The sequence below is a fragment of the Ictalurus furcatus genome, chromosome 9, assembly GCF_023375685.1.
Source record: "Ictalurus furcatus strain D&B chromosome 9, Billie_1.0, whole genome shotgun sequence".
In the NCBI taxonomy this organism is placed as follows: domain Eukaryota; kingdom Metazoa; phylum Chordata; class Actinopteri; order Siluriformes; family Ictaluridae; genus Ictalurus; species Ictalurus furcatus.
In genome coordinates this window covers 13,156,782-13,178,410 of record NC_071263.1, presented here as the reverse complement: position 1 = coordinate 13,178,410, position 21,629 = coordinate 13,156,782, and the positions used below count along the sequence as shown (strand labels likewise).

The 21,629-nt window shown below is 39.9% G+C and overlaps 1 protein-coding gene across 11 annotated transcripts in view; it reads left to right on the top strand.

Moving 5' to 3' along the window:
* Window positions 1-21,629, top strand: part of dnmt3ab (DNA (cytosine-5-)-methyltransferase 3 alpha b) — a 64,616-nt gene that overhangs the window by 12,556 nt on the left and 30,431 nt on the right. For 4 of the 11 annotated variants that reach the window (XM_053633367.1, XM_053633366.1, XM_053633365.1 and 1 more), the window contains 3 exons: window positions 2,921-3,254; window positions 13,670-13,716; window positions 14,318-14,467. In XM_053633367.1, the coding sequence (XP_053489342.1) occupies window positions 2,921-3,254; window positions 13,670-13,716; window positions 14,318-14,467 (531 nt within the window). The other 7 variants (XM_053633369.1, XM_053633376.1, XM_053633370.1 and 4 more) reach the window with 7 other exon arrangements.

Sequence of the window (21,629 nt, the reverse complement as noted above, 5' to 3'; positions counted from 1 at the left end):
CTGTAAAACATCAAAAATATTTGGCTAGCTAGTGTAGCTCATTCAGCTAGCTAAGGTTTTATCGGTTTCATGTTTCTGCAGGTGGGATGTTGAGCCGTAAAATGCCGAGATCTTAATAGGTTTTGGCTTCCATAATTTGCAGATCATTATAATGCGGTTCCTTCTGAAGTATTTTAAACTGAAAATGCCTGATAAATTGAGTCAGGGCTGCTCATCTTAGCAGATCTCTGTCTCCACTGTCTCAGATATTGCTGCTGATGACTAAGCATCTGGTGCAAGAAGTGTAGACTTTGGGCAGGAAACTGCTTCATTTTGATTGGGTCTCGAAATTCAATTATTTAAAAATCACACCTACTGTCTTTGAATTGGCTTACAGGCTTCTGAGCATGGGCATTAGCTGGATTGTTAATCATTCGGGGCTGAGCCCAGATTCTTCTAAATAGACTTCTAAATAAACTGTTTCCATGCATTTTGTCTTGCATGTGATGGCTAACTGCTTAAAAAACAGTTAAATTTGGACAAAAAGTTGGATTGAGCTTAAAACTTACCTTGTGTGTTATCATGGTTTGCAGGGCTACCAGACTGATAAAATATAAAACGTTTTGGATAACTAACATGAGACTAGGCTAGATTGGTGTCGCTAGTCAAGGGGAGGCACAACTAAGCTATCATTGTATGGGTTTAGCTTCTTCAGTGTCATGCAAAGTACGTTCACTATCCTTATGCTCTGATGATGTTCACGTAAATTGTAACTCATATCGACATTTTACACACCTTGCTTTCTTGTGTTCCTGTTAGTGTTTCAGTTTCAACCCCTTTACTGGTAATAAATAAATAAATAAATGAATGAATGAATAAAATCGACATATATCCAGGGCGCACGGTGGCTTAGCACGTGTGTCTCACACCTCCAGGGTTGGGGATTCGATTCCCACCGCTGCCCTGCGTGTGCGGAGTTTGCCTGGTGTCCCAGTGCTGGGGGGGTTTCCTCCGGGTACTCCGGTTTTCTCCCCCAGTCCAAAGATATGCGTGGTAGGCTGATTGGCATGTCCAGAGTGCCCATAGTGTATGAAAAGTGTATGAATGGGTGTGTGAATGTGTATGTGTGTGTGTCCTGCGATGGATTGGCACCCCGTCCAGGGTGTACCCCGCCTTGTGCCCCGATGCTCTCTGGGATAGGCTCCAGGTTCCCCACGACCCTGTAAGATAAGCGGTATAGAAAATGGATGGATAGATGCATGGAAATAGATCCTTATATACTAACTGACTGTGTGAGTTAGCGTTTGGCAGACTTGAGAGCTGTCAGCCAATAAGATACGAGTATTTCCACGTATTTTCCTATAAACCCTGTCTGATTGGTCTCGCCTCCGTTCACTGAAAATACAAAATTACAACACTGCCGTCTTCTTTTACTGACGTTCAAGTTACTTAGTGACAACCTGCTCCAAGTGAAGAATTATTCGAGGCTAAAGAAAAAATCTTCAGGGCTACAGCCTCGAATGCCCAGGCCAGGTTACGCCCTGCTTCTGAGGTTAAATTCTTTTTTTGTTTTTTTCTTTTTTTTTCTTTACTCGTGTAATGGTGATCAAAAATAAAAGTAACAAAGGTTCATATTTTATTTAAAAATAACTAAAATTAATAATTATATGCAAAAAGGACCATTAGAGTGAACCCTGTACTGAGAGTACATGTGTTTCATTATTTTCCACCCCTGGTAAGAAGTCATTTATACCTGCTGCTTTATTGCCTGCTGTGTTGATGATAAAGCAGTAATACTTGTGTTTTAGGATACATCAACAAGGATGTCTTTATTATGTATGTCACTATTTATATGCACGCACTTGCATACTTAATTAAAAGCAAATGTAGAGGTTTTGTTGTTGGAATGGATTTGCAAGCTGAGCAGATATCCTTATTACTAGAAGGGTAGTGTATATTAATTACATTAAGATGCCACTGTTGCAGACTAATTCTCACTAATGAACTTGAAGTTATATGGATATTGACAACACCTGGCTTGAATACAGGTTTATATAAGAAAGCGCTAACGCTTTATAGGATTTCTGAGGTTTCGCTTCATACTGAACTAATCAGGAAGTAACTTTTTCTACCCGCACACAGATCATCAGTATTAGTACTGTCCCCCTCCTTCTTCTCCACAACTTGTCTACCATCACTACGATAGATCTTAACCCCTTAAACTCATTCTGTATTCTTGTAAATACATTCACTGTATTTACTCAATAATCCGTAGTATGTACTGAATATGCTTTAAGATGAATCCCTGAACATTAAGTTGAGAGTTTAAAGCATTCATTTAGGGTGTATATACTGTACAACGTTATTATTAAAGTATTAAGGAAACGAACATAAGCAAACAGAAATAAGTTTTCTATATGTACATACACCAGTGTTAGGGTATAAGATTGTACTTTATACTTTAGGGCTGGGCGATATGACAAAAATATCGTATCACGATACTTCAGGACATTTCTACGATACACGATAGTTTATCTAACAAACTGTCTGCAAAACAGTGGTAAAATAAACAAAAATCGTTCAACGTAGTTTGACGATACTTTTCTTTAATGCCTAGAAAGACAAAGAAGATTAATGCATCCATTCCGTACCGTTTAATTTGTTTAAAATGTTTCAAATCATATTACATTAAATTGCAATTTGTGGTAATTGCTTATTTAAAAAATGTTATTTATTTACATATTACATATATTTATTAAGTACAATAGTTTTTGTTTGCTAAGATGATAAAAATCTACCTATAGTCTTTGATAAAAGATCAAAATCCGTCTGTTTAACATCTTATTTTAGCGTCTTATACTTTCAGTATGTTAAGACTGTGCTCCTCTGTAATATTGAATATTTTTGGCTGGAATGTTAATGCTGTCATTTCCTGTTGCAGGTGGAGAGTTGTGGATCACTGACAGAGCTGGTGGGTGTGTCCAAGAATCACAGAGGAACGGGAATCCAGTCCTGTTCACAGCTTCAGGTTCATAATGGTGATGTAGGAGAGAGGCATGGCAACAGATCCTCCGAAGGCTCTCATCCCACACAGGAGCAGAATGCTCTGGAAAACGGCCTCCCTCGCCAGGCTGCCTGCAGCATGAGCCCTTCCCCGGAGAACGGATTTGCCGTTGCCCAGGACAAGTGCGACTCCGAGAAGGACAAAGACGAGACGCTGCCAATTCTACCTCGCAAGAAACGAGGAAGACGGAAACTGGAGCGACCGACCAAATGTGAGTTACACTTAAGCGTTGTGTTACAATAGCCGCCTGCTGTTTGAGTCAGCGCGTGTCATCATCGTCCGCGTTCAATCTTCAGCCTTTAGTGATGAACGGAGAGGAGTTGTAAAATAGCTCTCCCATAGCATTCTTTGGTTGTGGTCGTGCGTGTGGAAATTTGGCAGCTGTGGCTTTCCAAGACGGGTCAGTATTCATGTACATGTACGTATTAATTGGGGAAAATATAAGACTACTTTCTCAAAGACAGCACACTCAATAAAAGCACATACAGTGATGCGTAAAAAGCCTTTGGGTAGTTAAAGGTAAACGCAAATGAGCATTATTTAAAAGTAACAATAATTTCTTGCATTTATCAAAAATGCTACTGACTAGAAGAGGTCACGTTTGATTTCCCAACTTCTGCTTAAGACAGTGCATTAAATTCCACCACACATAATTTAGATTAATGGCTCAATCACATGCCCTGTTGGTGGGATGTAGCAAGTGCATGACTGTATTAGATTGGTAATTACAAATACTGGAGAGACCTCATGTTTTTCTATCTATCGAAATCACTTAGAAATGGCTCGGGAGAGCAAAATTATTACTTATGCAAAATTCTAACAGATTTTGATTCATTATCCTGTGCTTTTGGGAAACATTCCTTTCATCTCAATAAGGACCTCCCAACCACACTGCTAACACAAACTCTTTTAGATTATTATTCAGTTATTCATCTTAAACCATATTATTCAGCAACTACAATAAATGATTCGGTGAGTAAGGTGGAACTAAACAGGGGAAGTATGTTATGAGAGCGAGGAGTCTCATGACATGAAGTCTGTGAGGGTTTTGCTTGAAGACAAAATCATTTTTGGCTTGCATACATTCCACGATTTTCCACGCTTAAACTAGTGCTCCAGTATGTTTAGGTGGCGCTGGTAAAATTTCATGCCAGTTTTTCATGACTCCAGGAGGAAGATCGCTTGCTGCCAAGTGCTTTGGCTAGTTGTTGGAAATACTTAAGCAAGCAATAGAACATAAGTAAGATGAAGCTTATTTTCTTCTCTTGAGAAAAGGAAAAGAGAAATATGATACCGGTGGTAGGTGAGACCATTAAAGCTCCTGTGAAGTGCCCTGAAATGTACAGCATTATTCAATGTGTTGACATAGGCTGCGTCCGAAATGGCGTACTACCCTAATACGCAGTAGGCAAAAAGCAGTACGCCAGAGGGGTAGTATGTCTGAATTCTCAATAAGCGAGAAACAATAGGCGAGAAACACCCGGATGGTGTACTGCTTCCGGCGAGATTTTGCAGTGTGCAACTGGTGGACACTACGCGACTCAAAAATCCCATAATGCAACGGGACTAGTGCGGTCAAGCTCAGAAAAAAAAATGTCGGAAGACAGCGTGTCGGCTCTTTTTAAGTATTAAACGCTGGTTAAACAGGACTTGTTTAACAATACCCAAATAAATCATCAACTTGTTGAAGGTTTAAACAAGAAAACAGTTGTCACAGCATTTGAAACCTTTTTTGTGATCTCCATCATGCCTTATCTGGCCAAGCTAATGATAATGAGTCTTTATTGGTCATAGCACAGTGAAATTGTTTTCTTCGCAAAACCCAGCATGCCAGGAAGTTTGGATAAGAGCGCAGGGTCAGCCATGATATGGCGCCCCTGGAGCAGAGAGGGTTAAGGGCCTTGCTCAAGGGCCCAACTGTGCCCTAGCAGTAATGAATTTACCTCAGCCTGTTAACCCCGCCCACATTACATTATTAATTCAATTAACTTTCCTGATGTGCATCTTGCCGTTAGTGCGATTGCTTTAATCTGGTGGTCCCTTTATGATTTTTGTGGTTATGATGACGTTGAAGGTCACATGACAATGCCACCATGGTGGATGTCCAGGATTGTAGTCATATTACACGCACATACTGATTAGTACGTACTGTTTCAACGGCCGTGCAGTAGGTACTGTCACAATACGCGGTTTCGGACGCAACCATAATTTCCACTGAATCAGGAAATCAGGGAAGGACGTATCGAGTGGCTCCTCCCCCTTTTAAGATAGCCAGTAGTGCTTATCACAGCCTGGGCTAAGCCGTACTTGACAGTTAGTAAGATGGATTTTTATAATGTTGGTGGCGGGGCGCTTCAGATTCTAGAGAGATTGGACAGAAAATCTGAAGAGAAGCTGAAGTGCAGAATTACGTGTGTGTGTGTGTTCTCCCTGTGCTTCAGGGCTTTCCTCTGGGTACTCCGGTTTCCTCCCCCAGTCCAAAGACATGCGTTGTAGTCTGATAGTCTGTAGTGTGTGAATGTGTGTTTGATTGTACCCGGCAATGGGTTGGCACCCGGCTAAGGATGTCCCTAGACTTGTGCCCCGAGTTCCCTGGGATAGGCTCCCCACAACTCTGTAGGATAAGTGATACAGAAAATGCATGGATGGAATATCTGATGCAGGACTGTCACTTCTGCGTTCTATGGAAAGTCACAAACATACTTTTAAAACACATTAAATTCTTGTATTTTTATTCTATTAGAATATTCGTTTAATCATATATATTATTCTTACCAACCAAATAAACAGATCCAGTTTTACAGAGTAAGAGTATGAATATATTTTGTTAGGTGGACTAAAGCTTTTGCTCAGTGCTAAAAGATGATCCTACTGTCAGTCAGACCTCCATGCCCTCAACTCTCTCTCTCTCTCTCTCTCTCTCTCAATCTCTCAATCTCTCTCCCTCTCTCTCTCACCATATTTCCTGGCCAGAGCAGGCTATGACCTTGATGAGAGCAGTAAATAAAGCCCAGGGAGACAGCTGTCTCCTGGCAACCTGCCCTCGGTGGGTGCAGTGCGTGGAGAGACAGCAGTGCTGTGTTATGGCCCCTCTCTCAGCAGGGACTCTGCCAGGTGGATGGCACTCTGCCCAAGCCACTTACACAGTGCTCCAAAAACACAGTATGCACTCATTCACCCAGTGCAAACACACCATATCCCAAATAGATAGGATACACATTTAAGCCCTGGCCCTGGATCAGCCGGTTAACCCAGGCACTATATTTATTTATATACTTAAAAAAAAGTTATTATATTAAAATATTAGTTTAATCATATATATTATTATTACCAACCAAATAAACACATCCAGTTTTACAGATTAAGAGTGTGAATATATTTTGTCAGTTTTTTTTTTGATTAACCAATTAATTGAATGAGGGAAGGGCAAACTTTCAGTACTGTTTTTTCATTTATTTAAAATAAAATCCACAAACTGAGTGTTACAAGTATAAACACTCATATATATATATATATATATATATATATATATATATATATATATATATATGTATATATATATGTATATATGTAAAACTTCTAAAATTATAAAACTTAACATATACACATATGCACATACACACACACATATATACACATACATACGTTCTATATATATAACAAGATTATATATAATATAAGTTTGTATTATATTTATGTATTTATGCATTCTTTTACTGGATGCACAATAAAGCACCGATAATTAAACTACAGTGCTAAATTAATAAAATCTCACGTTCACTGCACCTTGTGGTTTCTGTTGCTCGCTACGCTTAGACATATTATTTTACTTGTGTTTACTTTGATCGTACTGTTTTAATTAGACACTACAGAGCTTACTCGTGCTCCCAATGTTTATCACCGCATCTACACTGCGAATGAAGAGCAACACGGCCTCGTTACTAATAGATACACTGCAAGCATGCAAATGCAACATATAATGACATTAAACTGGAATTAAACAAAATCTTGCAGCAGTTTCTCCAGCCCTTTGAACAGTGCAGCATTTTGGATATAAACATGTTCCTGCTCGTGCATCACTGTTGTGCTTCCATGCTACACAAGCTCAATTTTGCAAAGTTTACAGGGTACAGTCTTCTCCGTGGCATTTCATAAAAAATGCTCCCCTGCCTCATGCCTCTGGCTGATGGTGACTGAGGTCATGTTGGGTATAAACGGTAGCGTTGACATAAACAATAAACAAGACATTTATTTTTGTTGACGCTGGGGATTCTGCTAAAGCTATAGCCAAGTCCTCCTCAAGCGTACTGAATAGCAGCAATCAAACATGGAGCAGTCATTAAATGCTACAGGGCTGAAATTGTGTATTCACATTTCAACCTGAACTGGCACAGATCTGGCTTTTAGTAATAACAAATAACCAGTCTTTTACAAATAGCTGTTGCACAACTGTGCAGAATCAAGCTGAATCCTCCTGCATAGCATTCTGAAGTAGCGAGACAGCAAAAGTGTAAAGTGACAGCTTGAGCGTGTGCATGAGGTTCGGCTTGTCTTGCAGGACTGAAATAGTACTGCCTGTTTATTTCTGTCTGTCTGTCTGCTATCAGAGATTTGACTGTATAACAAATAATGTACTTTTTATCACAGCGTAGTTAAATTCTCAGATCTGGTCCGAAGGAGTGCTAGGACAATAGTGCTACTGTAGGTGTAATTCAAATCACTGGTTTATATTCAATTCAATTCAATTTATTTGTATAGCGCTTTTAACAATGGACATTGTCTCAAAGCAGCTTTACAGAAACATATAAACACAGGATACAGATTTGAAGTGTGTGAATTTATCCCTATTGAGCAACACAGAGGCAATGGTGGCAAGGAAAAACTCCCTAAGACGATATGATGAAGAAACCTTGAGAGGAATCAGACTCAGAAGGGAACCCATCCTCATCTGGGTAACAAGGGACAGTGTGAAAGTAAATAGAAGTTCATTATGGTTTTTATATGAAGTTTATATGAAGAACAAGGTTTTTTTTTAACTAGTCCACTGTTCACTAAAGGAGCGTTGAGCTTTATATGAATGTACTTGTTTTAATGTTTCTATAGTATCAACGTATTCACGTGGACTTGTATGGCAGCTATAACCGTATAGATGATATAATTGAAGGCAAATAATAAACATATTAAAAAATGGGTTGTTATTTACAACCCATTCTCACAGAAAAAAAAAATGTTTTCATGCAACATTTCTGCAATTTGAATTTGAGCATTCTGTCACAAGTGTACAGTATGTCGCATAGCAACGTATCAAACATTCATTCAGATGCTCTGTGTGTTACATGTGCCAGGTTTTGCATCAACGTATTTTAACTAAGATTACTATATGAATAAAATCTATTTGTTATAAAAAATTATTATTTTTTAAAAAACATATTGAGACCATTCATGCGTAAGGTTTGTGCTTTTCACGACATATGATTAAACTTATTGGGCTCATGAAACTTCCCCTCTTCTTTGCAAACACAATTGGGGTTGCAGGTCACATGGGAATTCAGGATGCAAGAGTTATTTTCAAAATCTGGATAGTTTTTAGGCTGTAAATTCTTTAGACTATTGAGAATTTTGAAAATACCCGCGTAACCTTACCATGTTACTACGTGATTTGCAAGCTTGATGTTGCCAAGATCTTTTGGTTTACTATACATAGCCTACTGAATTATGCATATTGAAAGTGTCCTTCTGTAATCCTTCTGTGGATTGGACGATAAAAACAATCCATTTCCGGCATACAGTATGGAAGGCGTGTTCAGGTTGTAGGACTGGATCACAACATTCTTCTGTGTTATTTCCTCTGACAGTGATCCACACCTGTTTGCCAATCTCAGAAACATTGATACTTGATGTTTATTAAAAAAAACAGATCCTTTAATATCATATTATTCTGAGCTTTTTCAAGCTTCTAAACAGTGTGCAATGCAGAATACTCTAATGTACAGTTAAGGTTCAAGAGTGTTTAATACAATTTTTATGTCATTCATCTGGAAAGCAGAGGAAGGACCTCAGCTCAGTGCTTTCCACACTGAAATTTATACCGGCACAGTATATCAGCTACACTCATGAACCCGCTGACCTCGGCAGTGGGAAGGACCCCTCCTCTGCCTCAGTAACCGGTTATGTAGTCATTTCTTCCCATTGTGAGAGAAAGTCTATGAGTGGGCGAGAGAGAAGGAGAGATGATCGAGATGCCTGTTAGTACAGTAGCTGGGTGCGAGGAAAGTCCAGGAAACAAACGCGAATGTCTTTTGCTTCCATGCGGGTTTGATTTTGGGCCGCAAAAGACGCTAAATCTATCATAGGTACATTAGGAATAGCACGACTGCGAGTACCAGCGGACTGTTAAAGCAATATTTGATGAACAGACATGGTGATATATCTAGGGGCGATCCAGTGGTTCTCATTCATACATTTCCCCCCATTTTAATGCATCTGATTCAATTTGTCAGGCAGTTATCAAAGTAATAAGGTAATTATGGAGACAGGTGTGTGAGTAAAGAAAACACAAGCATGTGGAGGTCTAGGAGTGAGAGTCACTGCGTTCACCTGTGTTGTTACTTTGTTATGATAGGCAAGGCATGATTATTGCTATGTAGATAATTTTTACATTTAGAATTTAGAAGTCTTTGTCTCTCTCTTTCTCTCTCTCCTCTCTCTATTTTACCAGATAGATAGATAGATAAGAGAATATATGAGACAACATAAAAACAGGTGACAAATTAAAGGAACAACCAACATTAAGTGTTTTACTAAAGTATTCGGCCATTACGAATCACCACAACAGCTTCAGTGAACCTTGGCACAGATTGTACAAGTCTCTGGAACCGTACTACAGGGATGAAATACCAATCTTCCAAAAAGATATTCCTCCAGTTGGTGTTTTGATGATGGTGGCAAAGAGTGCCATCTATTACATCAATCCAGAACCTCTGATAGGTGTTCAAATCAGGTTGAGATTCTGTGATCGTTGTCATCAAACCTTGACATCCACCATGTCAGTGAAACCACTCCAATCAAGATAGAAATGTTTCATCATAGGATAAATGTGATTAATCAGAATATTGCAGTGACCATTCCCTCTAAAGAGACAAGCAAACCCAAAGCATGCCAGCAAAATGCTCCCAAAGTATCTGCACTCTGTATGTTTCCACTCATATAGTCAGCTTTTGTAATGAAAAAAATGCTTTGTCTGTGTTTAAGACTGGTTCACTGATTACATATCTTTATATGGATGGGTAAAATTGTTGAATCTAATAATCAATATCAAACACCTCATATTAAGGCAATGATGTAATTATGTAATTGTGACATAGAAACAATGAAAAAATCCCTTCAAGGATGATTATTTTTATTGGTTTTACAGCTTCTGAGGTTTATGATAAACTGAATGTTTAAACTCACACATAAGTAAAATAGCAATTAGGGCAGTATAACGGTAGAACTTCTGGAAAGCGAACCTGGGAATAGGGATTTGATATTTATGTGTCAGGTTGGAGGTGTAAATTTAATGAGCTCCACTGAGGTTGGCTGTCCTTCACAGGTTTCCCATGCTCTTCTTAAGACGATGTCTTATTGCTCATGAATCATGAATCAGTGTTATAGCCTTGCTAGTGTTTCAGGTCACTAGCAATCGTAGCCTCTCGTTACCCCCTGCCTGCCCTTCTCATTCCAGGCAAACAAAGCCGTTTAGGAATGAACAATGAAAAAAAAGTGTAAATCGATTCCAGTATAAATCGATTCCAAGGAAGGAGAATAACCACAGCTTGTGATAATTTTTATTTAAAAAAAATAAAGAAAGTTTTCGCTGCTGTGCTTTGCTGAAACATATTCATTTTCTGTTTGAAGAAGTGCATTAAGTGAGCTGTTAAAGTTTTCCATCAATGTTTCATTCCATGAGATTTTTATCTTTCATAACTCTGGTCTGAATTTCAATAATTGTGCTTTAGAATTGCATTCCAATTAATTTCTTGCACATTTTCCTGAGAACTGTAAACCTTCTTGTACGGCCTCCTGATTTACAGTGTGAGTAGCTTTAGATGAACAATATCTGATGCTTGTTCAGCATTTCTCCAGGCAACATAACATAGTTTGCACTGGACCTTGGTGGGATGTAAAAGTTTCGCTTTTACGAGTCAGCTAGCTGCAGATGTGTTCAGCCCAAGTGGCTCTTTACGTATGCTAGGAGTTAAGGTTAGTGTGCAGCAGGCAGTGGGGGTAGGGAGGGACAGGGCTAATAGCACGCAGCTGTGGAGTCTCAGCATGATGAGATGTAGGGTCAGGGCTGTGAGCAAAGCCAAAGTAAACCTGGCCTCCCTCCATACTCATCACCACTCTGGCTCACACTCCCTAACCTCCTGCTTCCTTCATCCTCAACCACAACCTTCTGAGTCACACAGTTTCCTTGTCTCAGTCACCAAGACTGTACCGTCTTCATCCAGGTAGCCTGACACTTCAGAATGCGCCAGGCGCGCCACAATGTTAATGACCCTCATTGCTCATTTGTCATTTGAGCCTACGTCTGGCACACACTGAGGTCTGTTGAGCTGCTGGGAGAGAACTGGATGATATAGACCTGGACTGAACACTTTCATACGACCATAACCTCATTTATGAAAAAGACCGTTATAATGAGGATACATCAAGTGGCACTTTGTACCGTAATGGGGATCTTATTGAAACAGAATTTTTAAATGACTGCAATGCCATCGCTTGCACATTGCTTGACGAAATTGACGGTGCACTTTACAGGGTGAATTAGCTCAAAAATGACTTTTCCACATGTTCTCAATGGAGCATTAAAATGCCAAAGCAACTTAAAGGTTACTGGGCAAGAATTTTGCTTACAGGCAGCAGAATATGAACTAGAGTATCTGCCGTATGTACGGCTTAAAACACACACGCACGCACACAGCATGGGGCTTTTCTGCTTAGCGTCAAACAATCAAGCAGTGCTGTTGTGAATTATTTTGAAGTGGTCTTTAACTTTTAAAGCACATCTAAATCACATTTTAACAATATGCAAAAGTTAACACACATTGCACTGGCACTGTTTTCACTTGTACATAACAACCTTCGTATGACTATGAATAAAAATAGATCTATAGCGTCATAACTTTGTCATTTTAGAATGACCGAACACTGTACAACAACCTATAAAAAACAATGTGGTACTATGTTACCCCTAAATATAGATCAGTCCTATCATACAGCTAAGTCCATTGTCAAATTCTTTATCCATCCATCTGCATCATTAATCTCAGATGCTCTTTTAACCAGTAGTCTTTCATCCTCTAGTATTTCACTGTGCATGTGTGGAATATATACAGTGGAGCTTGAAAGTTTAGAATTTTCTATAAATGTGCATAAATATGCCTTAAAACATGATCAGATTTTCAGACAAGTCCTAAAAGTAGACAGAGAGAACATAAAATTTTTGTCTCATTAAACATAATGAGACAAAAATATAATACTTGGATATTTATTTATTGAGGAAAATGATCTAATATTTCATATATGTGGCTATCAAATGTGAACCTCTAGGATTAGCAGTTCATTTGAAGGTGAAAATTAGTTAGGTGTTTTCAATTAATGGGATGACAATCAGGTGTGAGTGAGCGCCTTGTTGTATTTAAGGAACAAGGACCTATGAAAGTCTGATCTTCACAACACATGTCTTTGGAAGTGTATCATGGCATGAACAAAGGAGATTTCTGACGACCTCAGAAAAAATGAGTTGTTGATGCTCATCAGGCTGGAAAAGGTTAAAAAAATAAAGAGTTTTGACTCCACCAATCCACATTCAGAAAGATTGTGTACAAATGGAGGAAATTGAAGACCACTGTTACCCTCCCTAGGAGCGCTCGACCAACAAAGATCAGTGCAAGAGCAAGACGTGTAATAGTCCACGAGGACATAAAAGAACCCCGGGTAACTGCTAAGCAACTAAAGACCTTTCTCACATTTTTAATGTTAATGTTCATGAGTCCACCATCAGGAGAACACTGAACAATAATGGTGTGCATGGCAGGGTTGCAAGAAAAAAAGCCACTGCTCTCCAAAAAGAACATTGCTGCCCTTCTGCAGTTTGCTAAAGATCACGTGGACAAGCCAGAAGGCTATTAGAATACGCTGTACTGAGGAATCGGCTAAAATTCCTCCAAGCCGATGCGCAGGACTGATCAACGCATATACCAGATACTGAAAGCAAAGGTTAACATAATATTACCACTCACAGATATGTAATATTGGATCATTTTCCTAAATAAATAAGTATAATATTTTTGTCTCATTTGTTTAATCGGGTTCTCGCTGTCTACTTTTAGGAAATAGTGTGAAAACCTGATGATGTTTCAGATTTATATTTCTGAAGAAATCCAGAAAATTCTAAAGGGTTCACAAACTTTATAGCACCGCTGTACAAAGAGAGTGTTCATCTCTAGATCATTGTATAGAAGAGCTACTAGGAGAGCTTACATTTCCTAACAGATATCGATCTCCAGTTTGACAATGTCTGGATGGACTTTCCAGACCTTTTGCGGTAATTATTTCTTCTTGTGCGGTTGTGTTTCTCTCTAGATGTCGAGCACCGGGAGGACGAGATCGGGGACTCTTCGAAGAATGAGGTATGGGATTCTCATGGTGTGGTCCAGCCGTCCTCTATCTCTGTGTGTACTGTATATTGTATACGTGTACATTGTATACATGTGTGTATGTATACAATATGTTCCACTACATTGTTTTTTTTTTTCTTTCTTCTTCTTCTTCAATATTCTGTTTGCAGTGAAAAGGTTTCTAGTAGCATGATTACAAAAACAGTTCCAAAGCTATTTTCCTGATATGGGGTAGTTGTGAAAGAAATGGTACCCTGATGGCTACTAGATTTGAAATATCAAATACACTTGGTCCTCCGGTTGAATGGAAATTCCCGTTCCTCTGCAAGCGGTGGCCGGCTGAGGGGATATAGGAAGACAGGCCAACAAGTATAGCTCCTTGTCTGAGTGCTCACACACTCTATAGACTGCCCAGCTCTGTGGTCTTTTTCCTCGACCACACCCAAACCTCCAACGAGCAAATTCTCCCGTAGATCTGCCAGAAACCAAAAACACCAGCTTCCTTCCCTTTTTTTTATCGCTAGCACAGAAAGATAAGGTGAGTGAATTAAACAAGCGGTTATTTTTTTTCTTTTCTTTTCTTTTCTTTTCTTTTTTTATTTGTCCCTTTAAGCAGGGAGCTCGAGGCAGGCTACGTGGGGGAGTGGGCTGGGAAATCAGTCTGCGCCAGAGACCCATGCCCAGGGTAACCTTCCAGGCCGGTGATCCTTATTACATTAGCAAGAGGACCAGGGAGGAGTTGCTGGCCAAGTGGAAGATGGAGGTGAGTACTGGAGAGATAGGCAGGTAGAAATGCAGGACCCATATGCATCGACGAGTGCTGCTCCACGATCACATTCGCTCTTAATCGTGTTGGTTAGCATTTGGGAAAGGTAAAAGCCGATCTTAGGTCGGCGTTGAAAGTTGGAGATGTTTGTTACAACCCAAGAACTTATTCCTGCAGAGAGACTTGAGAGTGAGGAAAAAACACGCGAAAGCCAAGTGTATTTGATGACTCATCTGAAGGTACCATTTATTTCATGAGCAGTTTTACTGGTTGTATGTTAAACCTAAATCCCATCCTTTTTTAACGCATATTAGATGTGTGTAGTGATAGTGGATTGTCCTTGAATTCTTAAAAGAATATGGTGTTGATTAATTTCTGTAACAGTACAGCATCATTCCTATAGTAACAGTTCATATGGAGGGACGGTCTACATAGTCTAAGGCTAATAATAAACAGATTTTTTAAAAATGATAGTTGTAAATGTGGTGAAGCTTTCCGTTAGGAGACATTTATTTAACATTTATGGAAGGAGTCTCAGTTGTTAGCACTTTGAACTAAAGTCTTCAGGACAGAGGAGTTTGTGCTTTCCGGTTTCACAGTCACATGACAAGCCATGTTGGTTTTTATTTTAATGTCTCGTTAACATAAAGAGCTAGAATACAGGAGAGGCTGGTGAGGAAACGACTGTTTATAACTGCTGTAACGTATTGTAGGTGATGACAGGATCTAACTTGTCTTGCAAATGTTCTGTAACATTAAATATTACTATAAGCAGTTAAAAAGATGTGCTGTTCATTAATAAATGAACAGTTGTAATTGATAGCAAGTCGCTCTGGTGTAAGCGGAAAAACACACTTTGGGTTGTGCTGTTATATGAAAATAATCCACTTCAGGGTGGTAACGGCCCAGTGCTTCTCATCACGGAGTTATTTTCGTGTAACAGCATGGTCCAGCATGTGTTGTTGCTTACTAGCTCTACAGTAGGACTAAGTTATTCTCCTTGATGACAGAGTGATAATTGGAAATCAATAAGTGGATAACACAGAAGGAAGATTGGATAGTTAATCATCATTAAGCTTTCATTATGAGATGTTCATCTGATAAGCTCGGGTTCAAGTTGCTCTAGTCGTTTTTCCTTACTGTTTTTACTGCCTTGACTTATGCTGATGTTCAGGAACTCTTAAACACGTTAAATATGTCTAAATTGAAATACACGGCATGTCCAAAAATATGTGGACAACTCACCTGACCATCATATGCGGATCTTTCCCTGAACTGTTGCCACAAAGCCGAAAGCACACCAGTTGTCTAGAATGTCTTTGTGTGCTGTAGCATTACGATTATCCTTCCCTGGAACTGAGAACAGTGTTCACTGGAACTTAGATACGAAATCAGTCCATACAGGATTTCGCAGAGGGTTTTTTTTGTGTGTGTGTGTGTGATTGTTGCAGCCAAATATGAGAGTTCCTCTCAGAGTTCCTCTGGCTTTTTGTGTTTTTGTGCTTTTTTTTCTTCCAGAAATCTACTGGAATTAAAATAGCAACTGCAGGAAATAGTTTTGCACGGTCTTTCTCAGAGATGTTTGTTGGTAAACGAGACCTTTTTGCTGCACTCCTGTTCAACGCACGTGAATCGAAGACGGCTTTGGCTGAATGCGCATCGTGATGACGTCTTGGCCCAAATCTGTGGTCATTCGGAAAAATGGCAAGCTCCTCCGAATATTGCTTGATTTTGAATTAATTTCTGTGATTGCAGAATGATGAAATCCTGGAGGGACTGCTCAATCTTGTTTCAGAATGACAGTGCTCCTGTGCACAAATCAAGCTCCATAAAGACACGGAATGTCAAGATCGGTGCATAAAAACACTGAGTAGCCTGCACAGAGCCCTGAACACATTTGGGATGAGCTGGAACTCTGAAGACTGCGTACTAGGCTTTCTCTTACTACATCAGAGCCTTTCCTCAGTAATGCTCTTGTAGCTGAATGGACAGCTCCCCATAGCCACTACAAAATCTAGTGGAAAGCCTTCCCAAAAGAGTGGAGGTTATTATAGCAGCAAAAGGCCAACAAAGTCCATATTAATGCCCATGGTTTTGGATTGGGATGTTCAAAGACAAGGGGTGTGCTGGTCATGTGATGTGAGTAGTGATTGTGGTGCTAATTTGTCATTGGTTGCTGTATTTTGTGTTATTTCCGCGAATAATTAGTCGTTATGTCATGCTGATGCATACACTATTTTTCAGCCGGTCATTTTATTGTGAGATCCAGTGCAGTAACAGTGGAGATAACAAAAGTTGGACTCCCAAGTTTCAGAATGCAACACAGCTATATGACGCAATTGGCCTGAGTAAGGGGTTGTGGTCCCCAACCCACTTGGCTAGTTAGTGATCTATGAGATGTCAAGAACATCGATTGAGGACAGCGGTATTAGCTTGAAAGGCGAGTCACTAGAACCCTATCTGTTTGAGTCAGTGTACAGATGAGGAAGTCAGAGAGATGGACAGAATAAAGGAGTAAAGCGTTGCTGCACAGGTGCGCAGGTCACTTTACGTGGAAATGAAGCAAAACATCTGGCACCATTGTCAGTGGGTAGTTAAATGGCATCGGAGGAAATCGTGTAAGAAAACTCCTCATAAGCTTCCTTATAAAATACATTTTGGACACCACTGAATAGCACATTAATTCAGCAATATCACACTCGCTGACACATAAGAGTGCTGTTATACAAATTTCGGCATGGCTGTGATTCGGCTGTAGGCATGAGGCTGCAATAATCATAGCCAAGCCAATGTTCAGCTTAACAGCATGGTTGCGAATGGATATTACTTTTATATAACCGCTCTATTAATAAGAAATGAATATGAAGTAATCAGTCTGTAAGGATTTCGCGGAGTTTTTTTGTGATTGTTGTAGCCAAAAATGCTTGATTTTGCTGCGAAACTGCAACTGCACGAAATTGTTTTGCACGGTCTTTCGCAGTGATGTTTGTTGGTAAATGAGATCTTTTAGCCATAATCATGTTCGACACGCATGAATCGAAGAGGGCTGTGGCTGAATGTGTGTTGTGTCGACGTCACGTGATGCGCCTTGGCCCAAATCTGCGGTAATTCTGGAAAATTGCAAGCTCCTCTGAAAATTGCGGAGTTTGCTATATTTTGCATGCATTTCTGCCATCGCAAAATCCTCGAGGGACTGAGTAACTGATATTTCCAACACGATATGATCCAATGCTTTGTTATTATTCCTCTGTCAACGGAAATAATTCCCAGAGTCACAGCTGGATAGAGCGTTGCCTGTTGTCATGGTAATGCACAAATTGACTGGCAGCCTGTAAGTGCAGTAACGGGTTTAACGTAGCTGACTAATGCTAGGATTGAAATTTGCGAACACAGACATGCGAGCGATCCACACAGTGAAATGTCCCAGTGCCGTTATACTAAATATCAGCACTCTTGGAACAGCACTTGACCAATCAAATTAATGAACCATAACTAATTGTTGTGTAATTCTAAATGTTAATGTGCGAGTCTTTCAGAGTGGATTTCTCCTTTAAGAGGATGATGGTGTGCGCGGTGCTCACTGAGCTGCAGGCAGTCACTTGTAGGGCATCTTTCCAGTGTCTTTCCAGTCTTTTGCTGGCAAGAGACATTTCTCCTTCTAGTAATGTAGGGTACAGTGAGAGCCTCCGTGTTACATAATTTTCTGTCTCCATGGCAACCGAATGGGGCCTACTATTGGACGACTGCCCCCCCTCTCCCCCCCAAGCCTTTTCCCTACCCCCTTTGCCCTTTGTCCAAGCAGGACCGAGGAGAAGCCATAAAAATGTCAGGGCAGCTGAAAATATTGCCAAATTAGCAGGATACGCAGTTGTCTCGTGATCATCGTAACATTCCAGTGGAGCAGGCACCCACATGGACGTTTGGAATTATCCATCGGGTAAAGTCAGGGTATGTTTTCTCCCTCTCTCTGTCTGGGTAAGCATTTTGTAGAAGAATCCATATTTGAATACATTGTTCAGCTTGTTTTCAAACCTCTCTGTCGTCATGCTTTCGTGCACGTCTCAGCTCAAAATAGTTCAAAACACAACTGACTGGGAATGTCGAGGTGCTTCTTCTTACCAGTTACAGTACCAGTGTAGTGAGTTGAGCTTCGTTGAAGTAGTAGTTATGGTATAAAAGTAGTGCCTTGAAGAGAATCGAGGATATGAGTGAAGTCAGTCATGTTTCTGTTTAAATAAGTGTGCAGTCCATTCTTCCTTCCCACCCCTTTTCCGTCTTCACTTCTCACCATCCTTCCTCTCTACTATGGAAATGATCCCAGTGCCATGGATATAAGGGTGAAGATGAGGTTTGCAGCAAGTTTCCAGAGCTCCTTGCAAGACGGCCTCCTGGCTGCCTGCCAACACTTTGCAAGTCCTCTCTAGCCAACCAGAATTCCTGTCGACAACCACCTGACCCTGAATTCCCAGACAAAGAAATGTTCATGCTTTCTATTTTTTTCCTTGCTCTTTTTTTTGAGTGGTCTCCTCTAACCCGAGAGTGGGGGCAAGGGAAAAAAAAAAGCCTGGGAGACACACGTTGGATTTAAAGTGCTGAGCGCAGGCGTGCATGGGTAGGTCGGCTGGGTTGTTTGTTGTTGATAGCACCGGGAGTGTGTGTGTGTGTGTGTGTGTCTGGAGGGGTGGGGGTGGGGGCTGTTGGTGTCAGCGTGCAGGTTTGAGTAGACTTTGCTGGGGGGGAAATATGCTGACTTCAGGTATTTCCAGGAGACTTGTTATGGACCATCTGCTCTTGGTGGCTTAAAGGAAACCCGTCTCTTTCAGTTCGGAGAGGAGGGAGCGCAGGCGTTCGCTGGAGTCCGCGGGAAAAAAAAGTAGATTTGTTTGACTGTATGTAATCGCAGGGGATCGCCGCATGCTCAAAGTATTTCCTGTTTCAGTGTCTCTGCTGCAGTTTCTTTCAAAGTGTCTGCTGCCATTTTGCATCAAATTGCTGAGAAGTTTAAGATGTTACATGCTGGTTGTTTATGCACGCTTTTTCCTGTGTCTGTTTAAAGCAACAAGCTACAAAGTAGTGATGTATTTTCTGCTGAATGTCAGAGTTTTGGAGGAAAATATGCAGTTTAGTGCAGTCATTGTTGATTTTAGCAATGCTGATAAGCTTATCTCTTTCTCTGGATTCCAGGAAGAAACGGTATAAGCATGTAAATATTGTCTTTCACCCTGGCTTGTGTAGAAACGGAAATGTGGTGCCTGTCTTTTTAAGAATATGCAAATGAAGAGAACGAACCCAGTGAACCTGCATGGCGTATGCGCACTGCCAGAGCTGTGGGTCAAGGCTAGCAGCACAAACACAGCCAGCTTTTAGTCCTGCCTGGCACTTTTAAGCCTAATATTTTGCCAATTAATAAACAGTTATTAGTGAAATGACAGAATTTTGAAGACAAAAAAAAAGAAGATTTTTTCTCAATGCTAGTAGAAAGGAAAAGAAGAGTGAGTGTTTGAAAGAGCTTCTTTATTAGCACCTGATTTGGTTTCTTTTTGCAAGGCTGACCTCTGTAAGGCTCCTAATTGCTGGAGCTCTTTAAAGGACTTTCTACAATGGAGGCCAGATGCATCCTCTGTCCTGTGCTCTCCAGAGGCCAAGAAGTGAGGGCGCTTTGTTCGGCCCCTCACAGAGGTCACATCAAAATATATGCGATTGTCACATCATGACGATGATGGCAATTCATACTCCACAGGAATGTCACATTTCAATTTCACACTGCCAGAGGAAGCATTGAACAGTTTTCTCAAGGGCATCTTCCTTATATTGTACTGAGCTTTTACATAGATGACCTGTTTGGTGTGTGTGTGTAGTCACTTTGGGGTGTTTACTCACTGATCTTGACATCCTGAAAATGCAGTGAAAAAAATAAATAAAATGCTGGCTGCAATTCAAATCATAGGTTTATGTTAATGCACTCATTGTAATACGCTATCGTTTCTCGTTCCTAGGGGCTCATATGGTGTTGGATCTACCTAATCTAAAGCTAATAATAAACAGTTAAAAAAAATACATTTATTTAATTTGAAGGAAAGTTGTTAATATGGCGATGTTTTCTGTAGGGAGAAATTTTATTTTAAAAACAAGGCATCATCAGTGTCAGAGCTTTGTAGCGGTTCATAAGTTTTCAGGCACGGGAAAGTAGATCGAGGACTTTGTGATTGCTGGTTTCTCAGTAACATGGCAAGCTGCAATTCTATTCAGCTTATTAACTTCAAGGCCGGTGAGGGAACGAGTGTTTATGGCTGCCGTTAACGTAAACGATATCAGGAACTAGCGTGTTTTGCGGATGCTCAACAGCGTTTAAGGTAACTCTAAACAGTTAAAAGTACAACATGTTCATGAATAAATTCAGATATGTAACTGTGGACAGATTAGTGTGGTATAAGAAATAAAACGCTTTCTGGGCATTCTGTTAAAGATAAAGAACCAGCTTTGCATTGGTGTGCATCACACCACCCAGGCACTGATTATTATATATAACAGCATGCCACATCATGTTTTATTATCATGTTTTATTCCTTCCTTTTGAGATCGCAATAAAACAAATGCAAGATTATTAGGCTGACTTCTAGACATTTTGACTCACTTCCAGCAAGAGATAATGCTCATCTCTAGAAAGACGTTTGTGTTTGGGGGTCGTTTTAAGTCATGATATAGAGACAGCAGGGGCCGGATTCACAAAAATCTTCTTAAGAAAGAAGTCAAGAAAGTTCAAGTTTAGATCAATTCTAAGAAGTTTGCAAGAATGTTCCTAAGTGAAATTCTCAAGGTCTCAAATATTTTCTTATGAAAATTATCAAAAATCTTCTTAAGAATAAAATGACTTGTGTAATACCTATACTTCATTTTATTATCCTTTTTTAACAAAATTTTTTAAAGTAGCAATCACTTCCAGATCATTTATTCAAATGTAACAGGCGTGAGATGTGTATATTTAACAACGTTAACCGACATTAACCATCACACTGTAGAAGAATTAACTGCTAGAAAGTGGAAACCAATAATCCAAGTATGCGAGTTCATATAAGTAAAATGTTGTAGTTATACCGTATTTATTAAATGTTGCAAGTTTGATGATTTTTAAATAACGTTTAATATTTGAAACAACCCA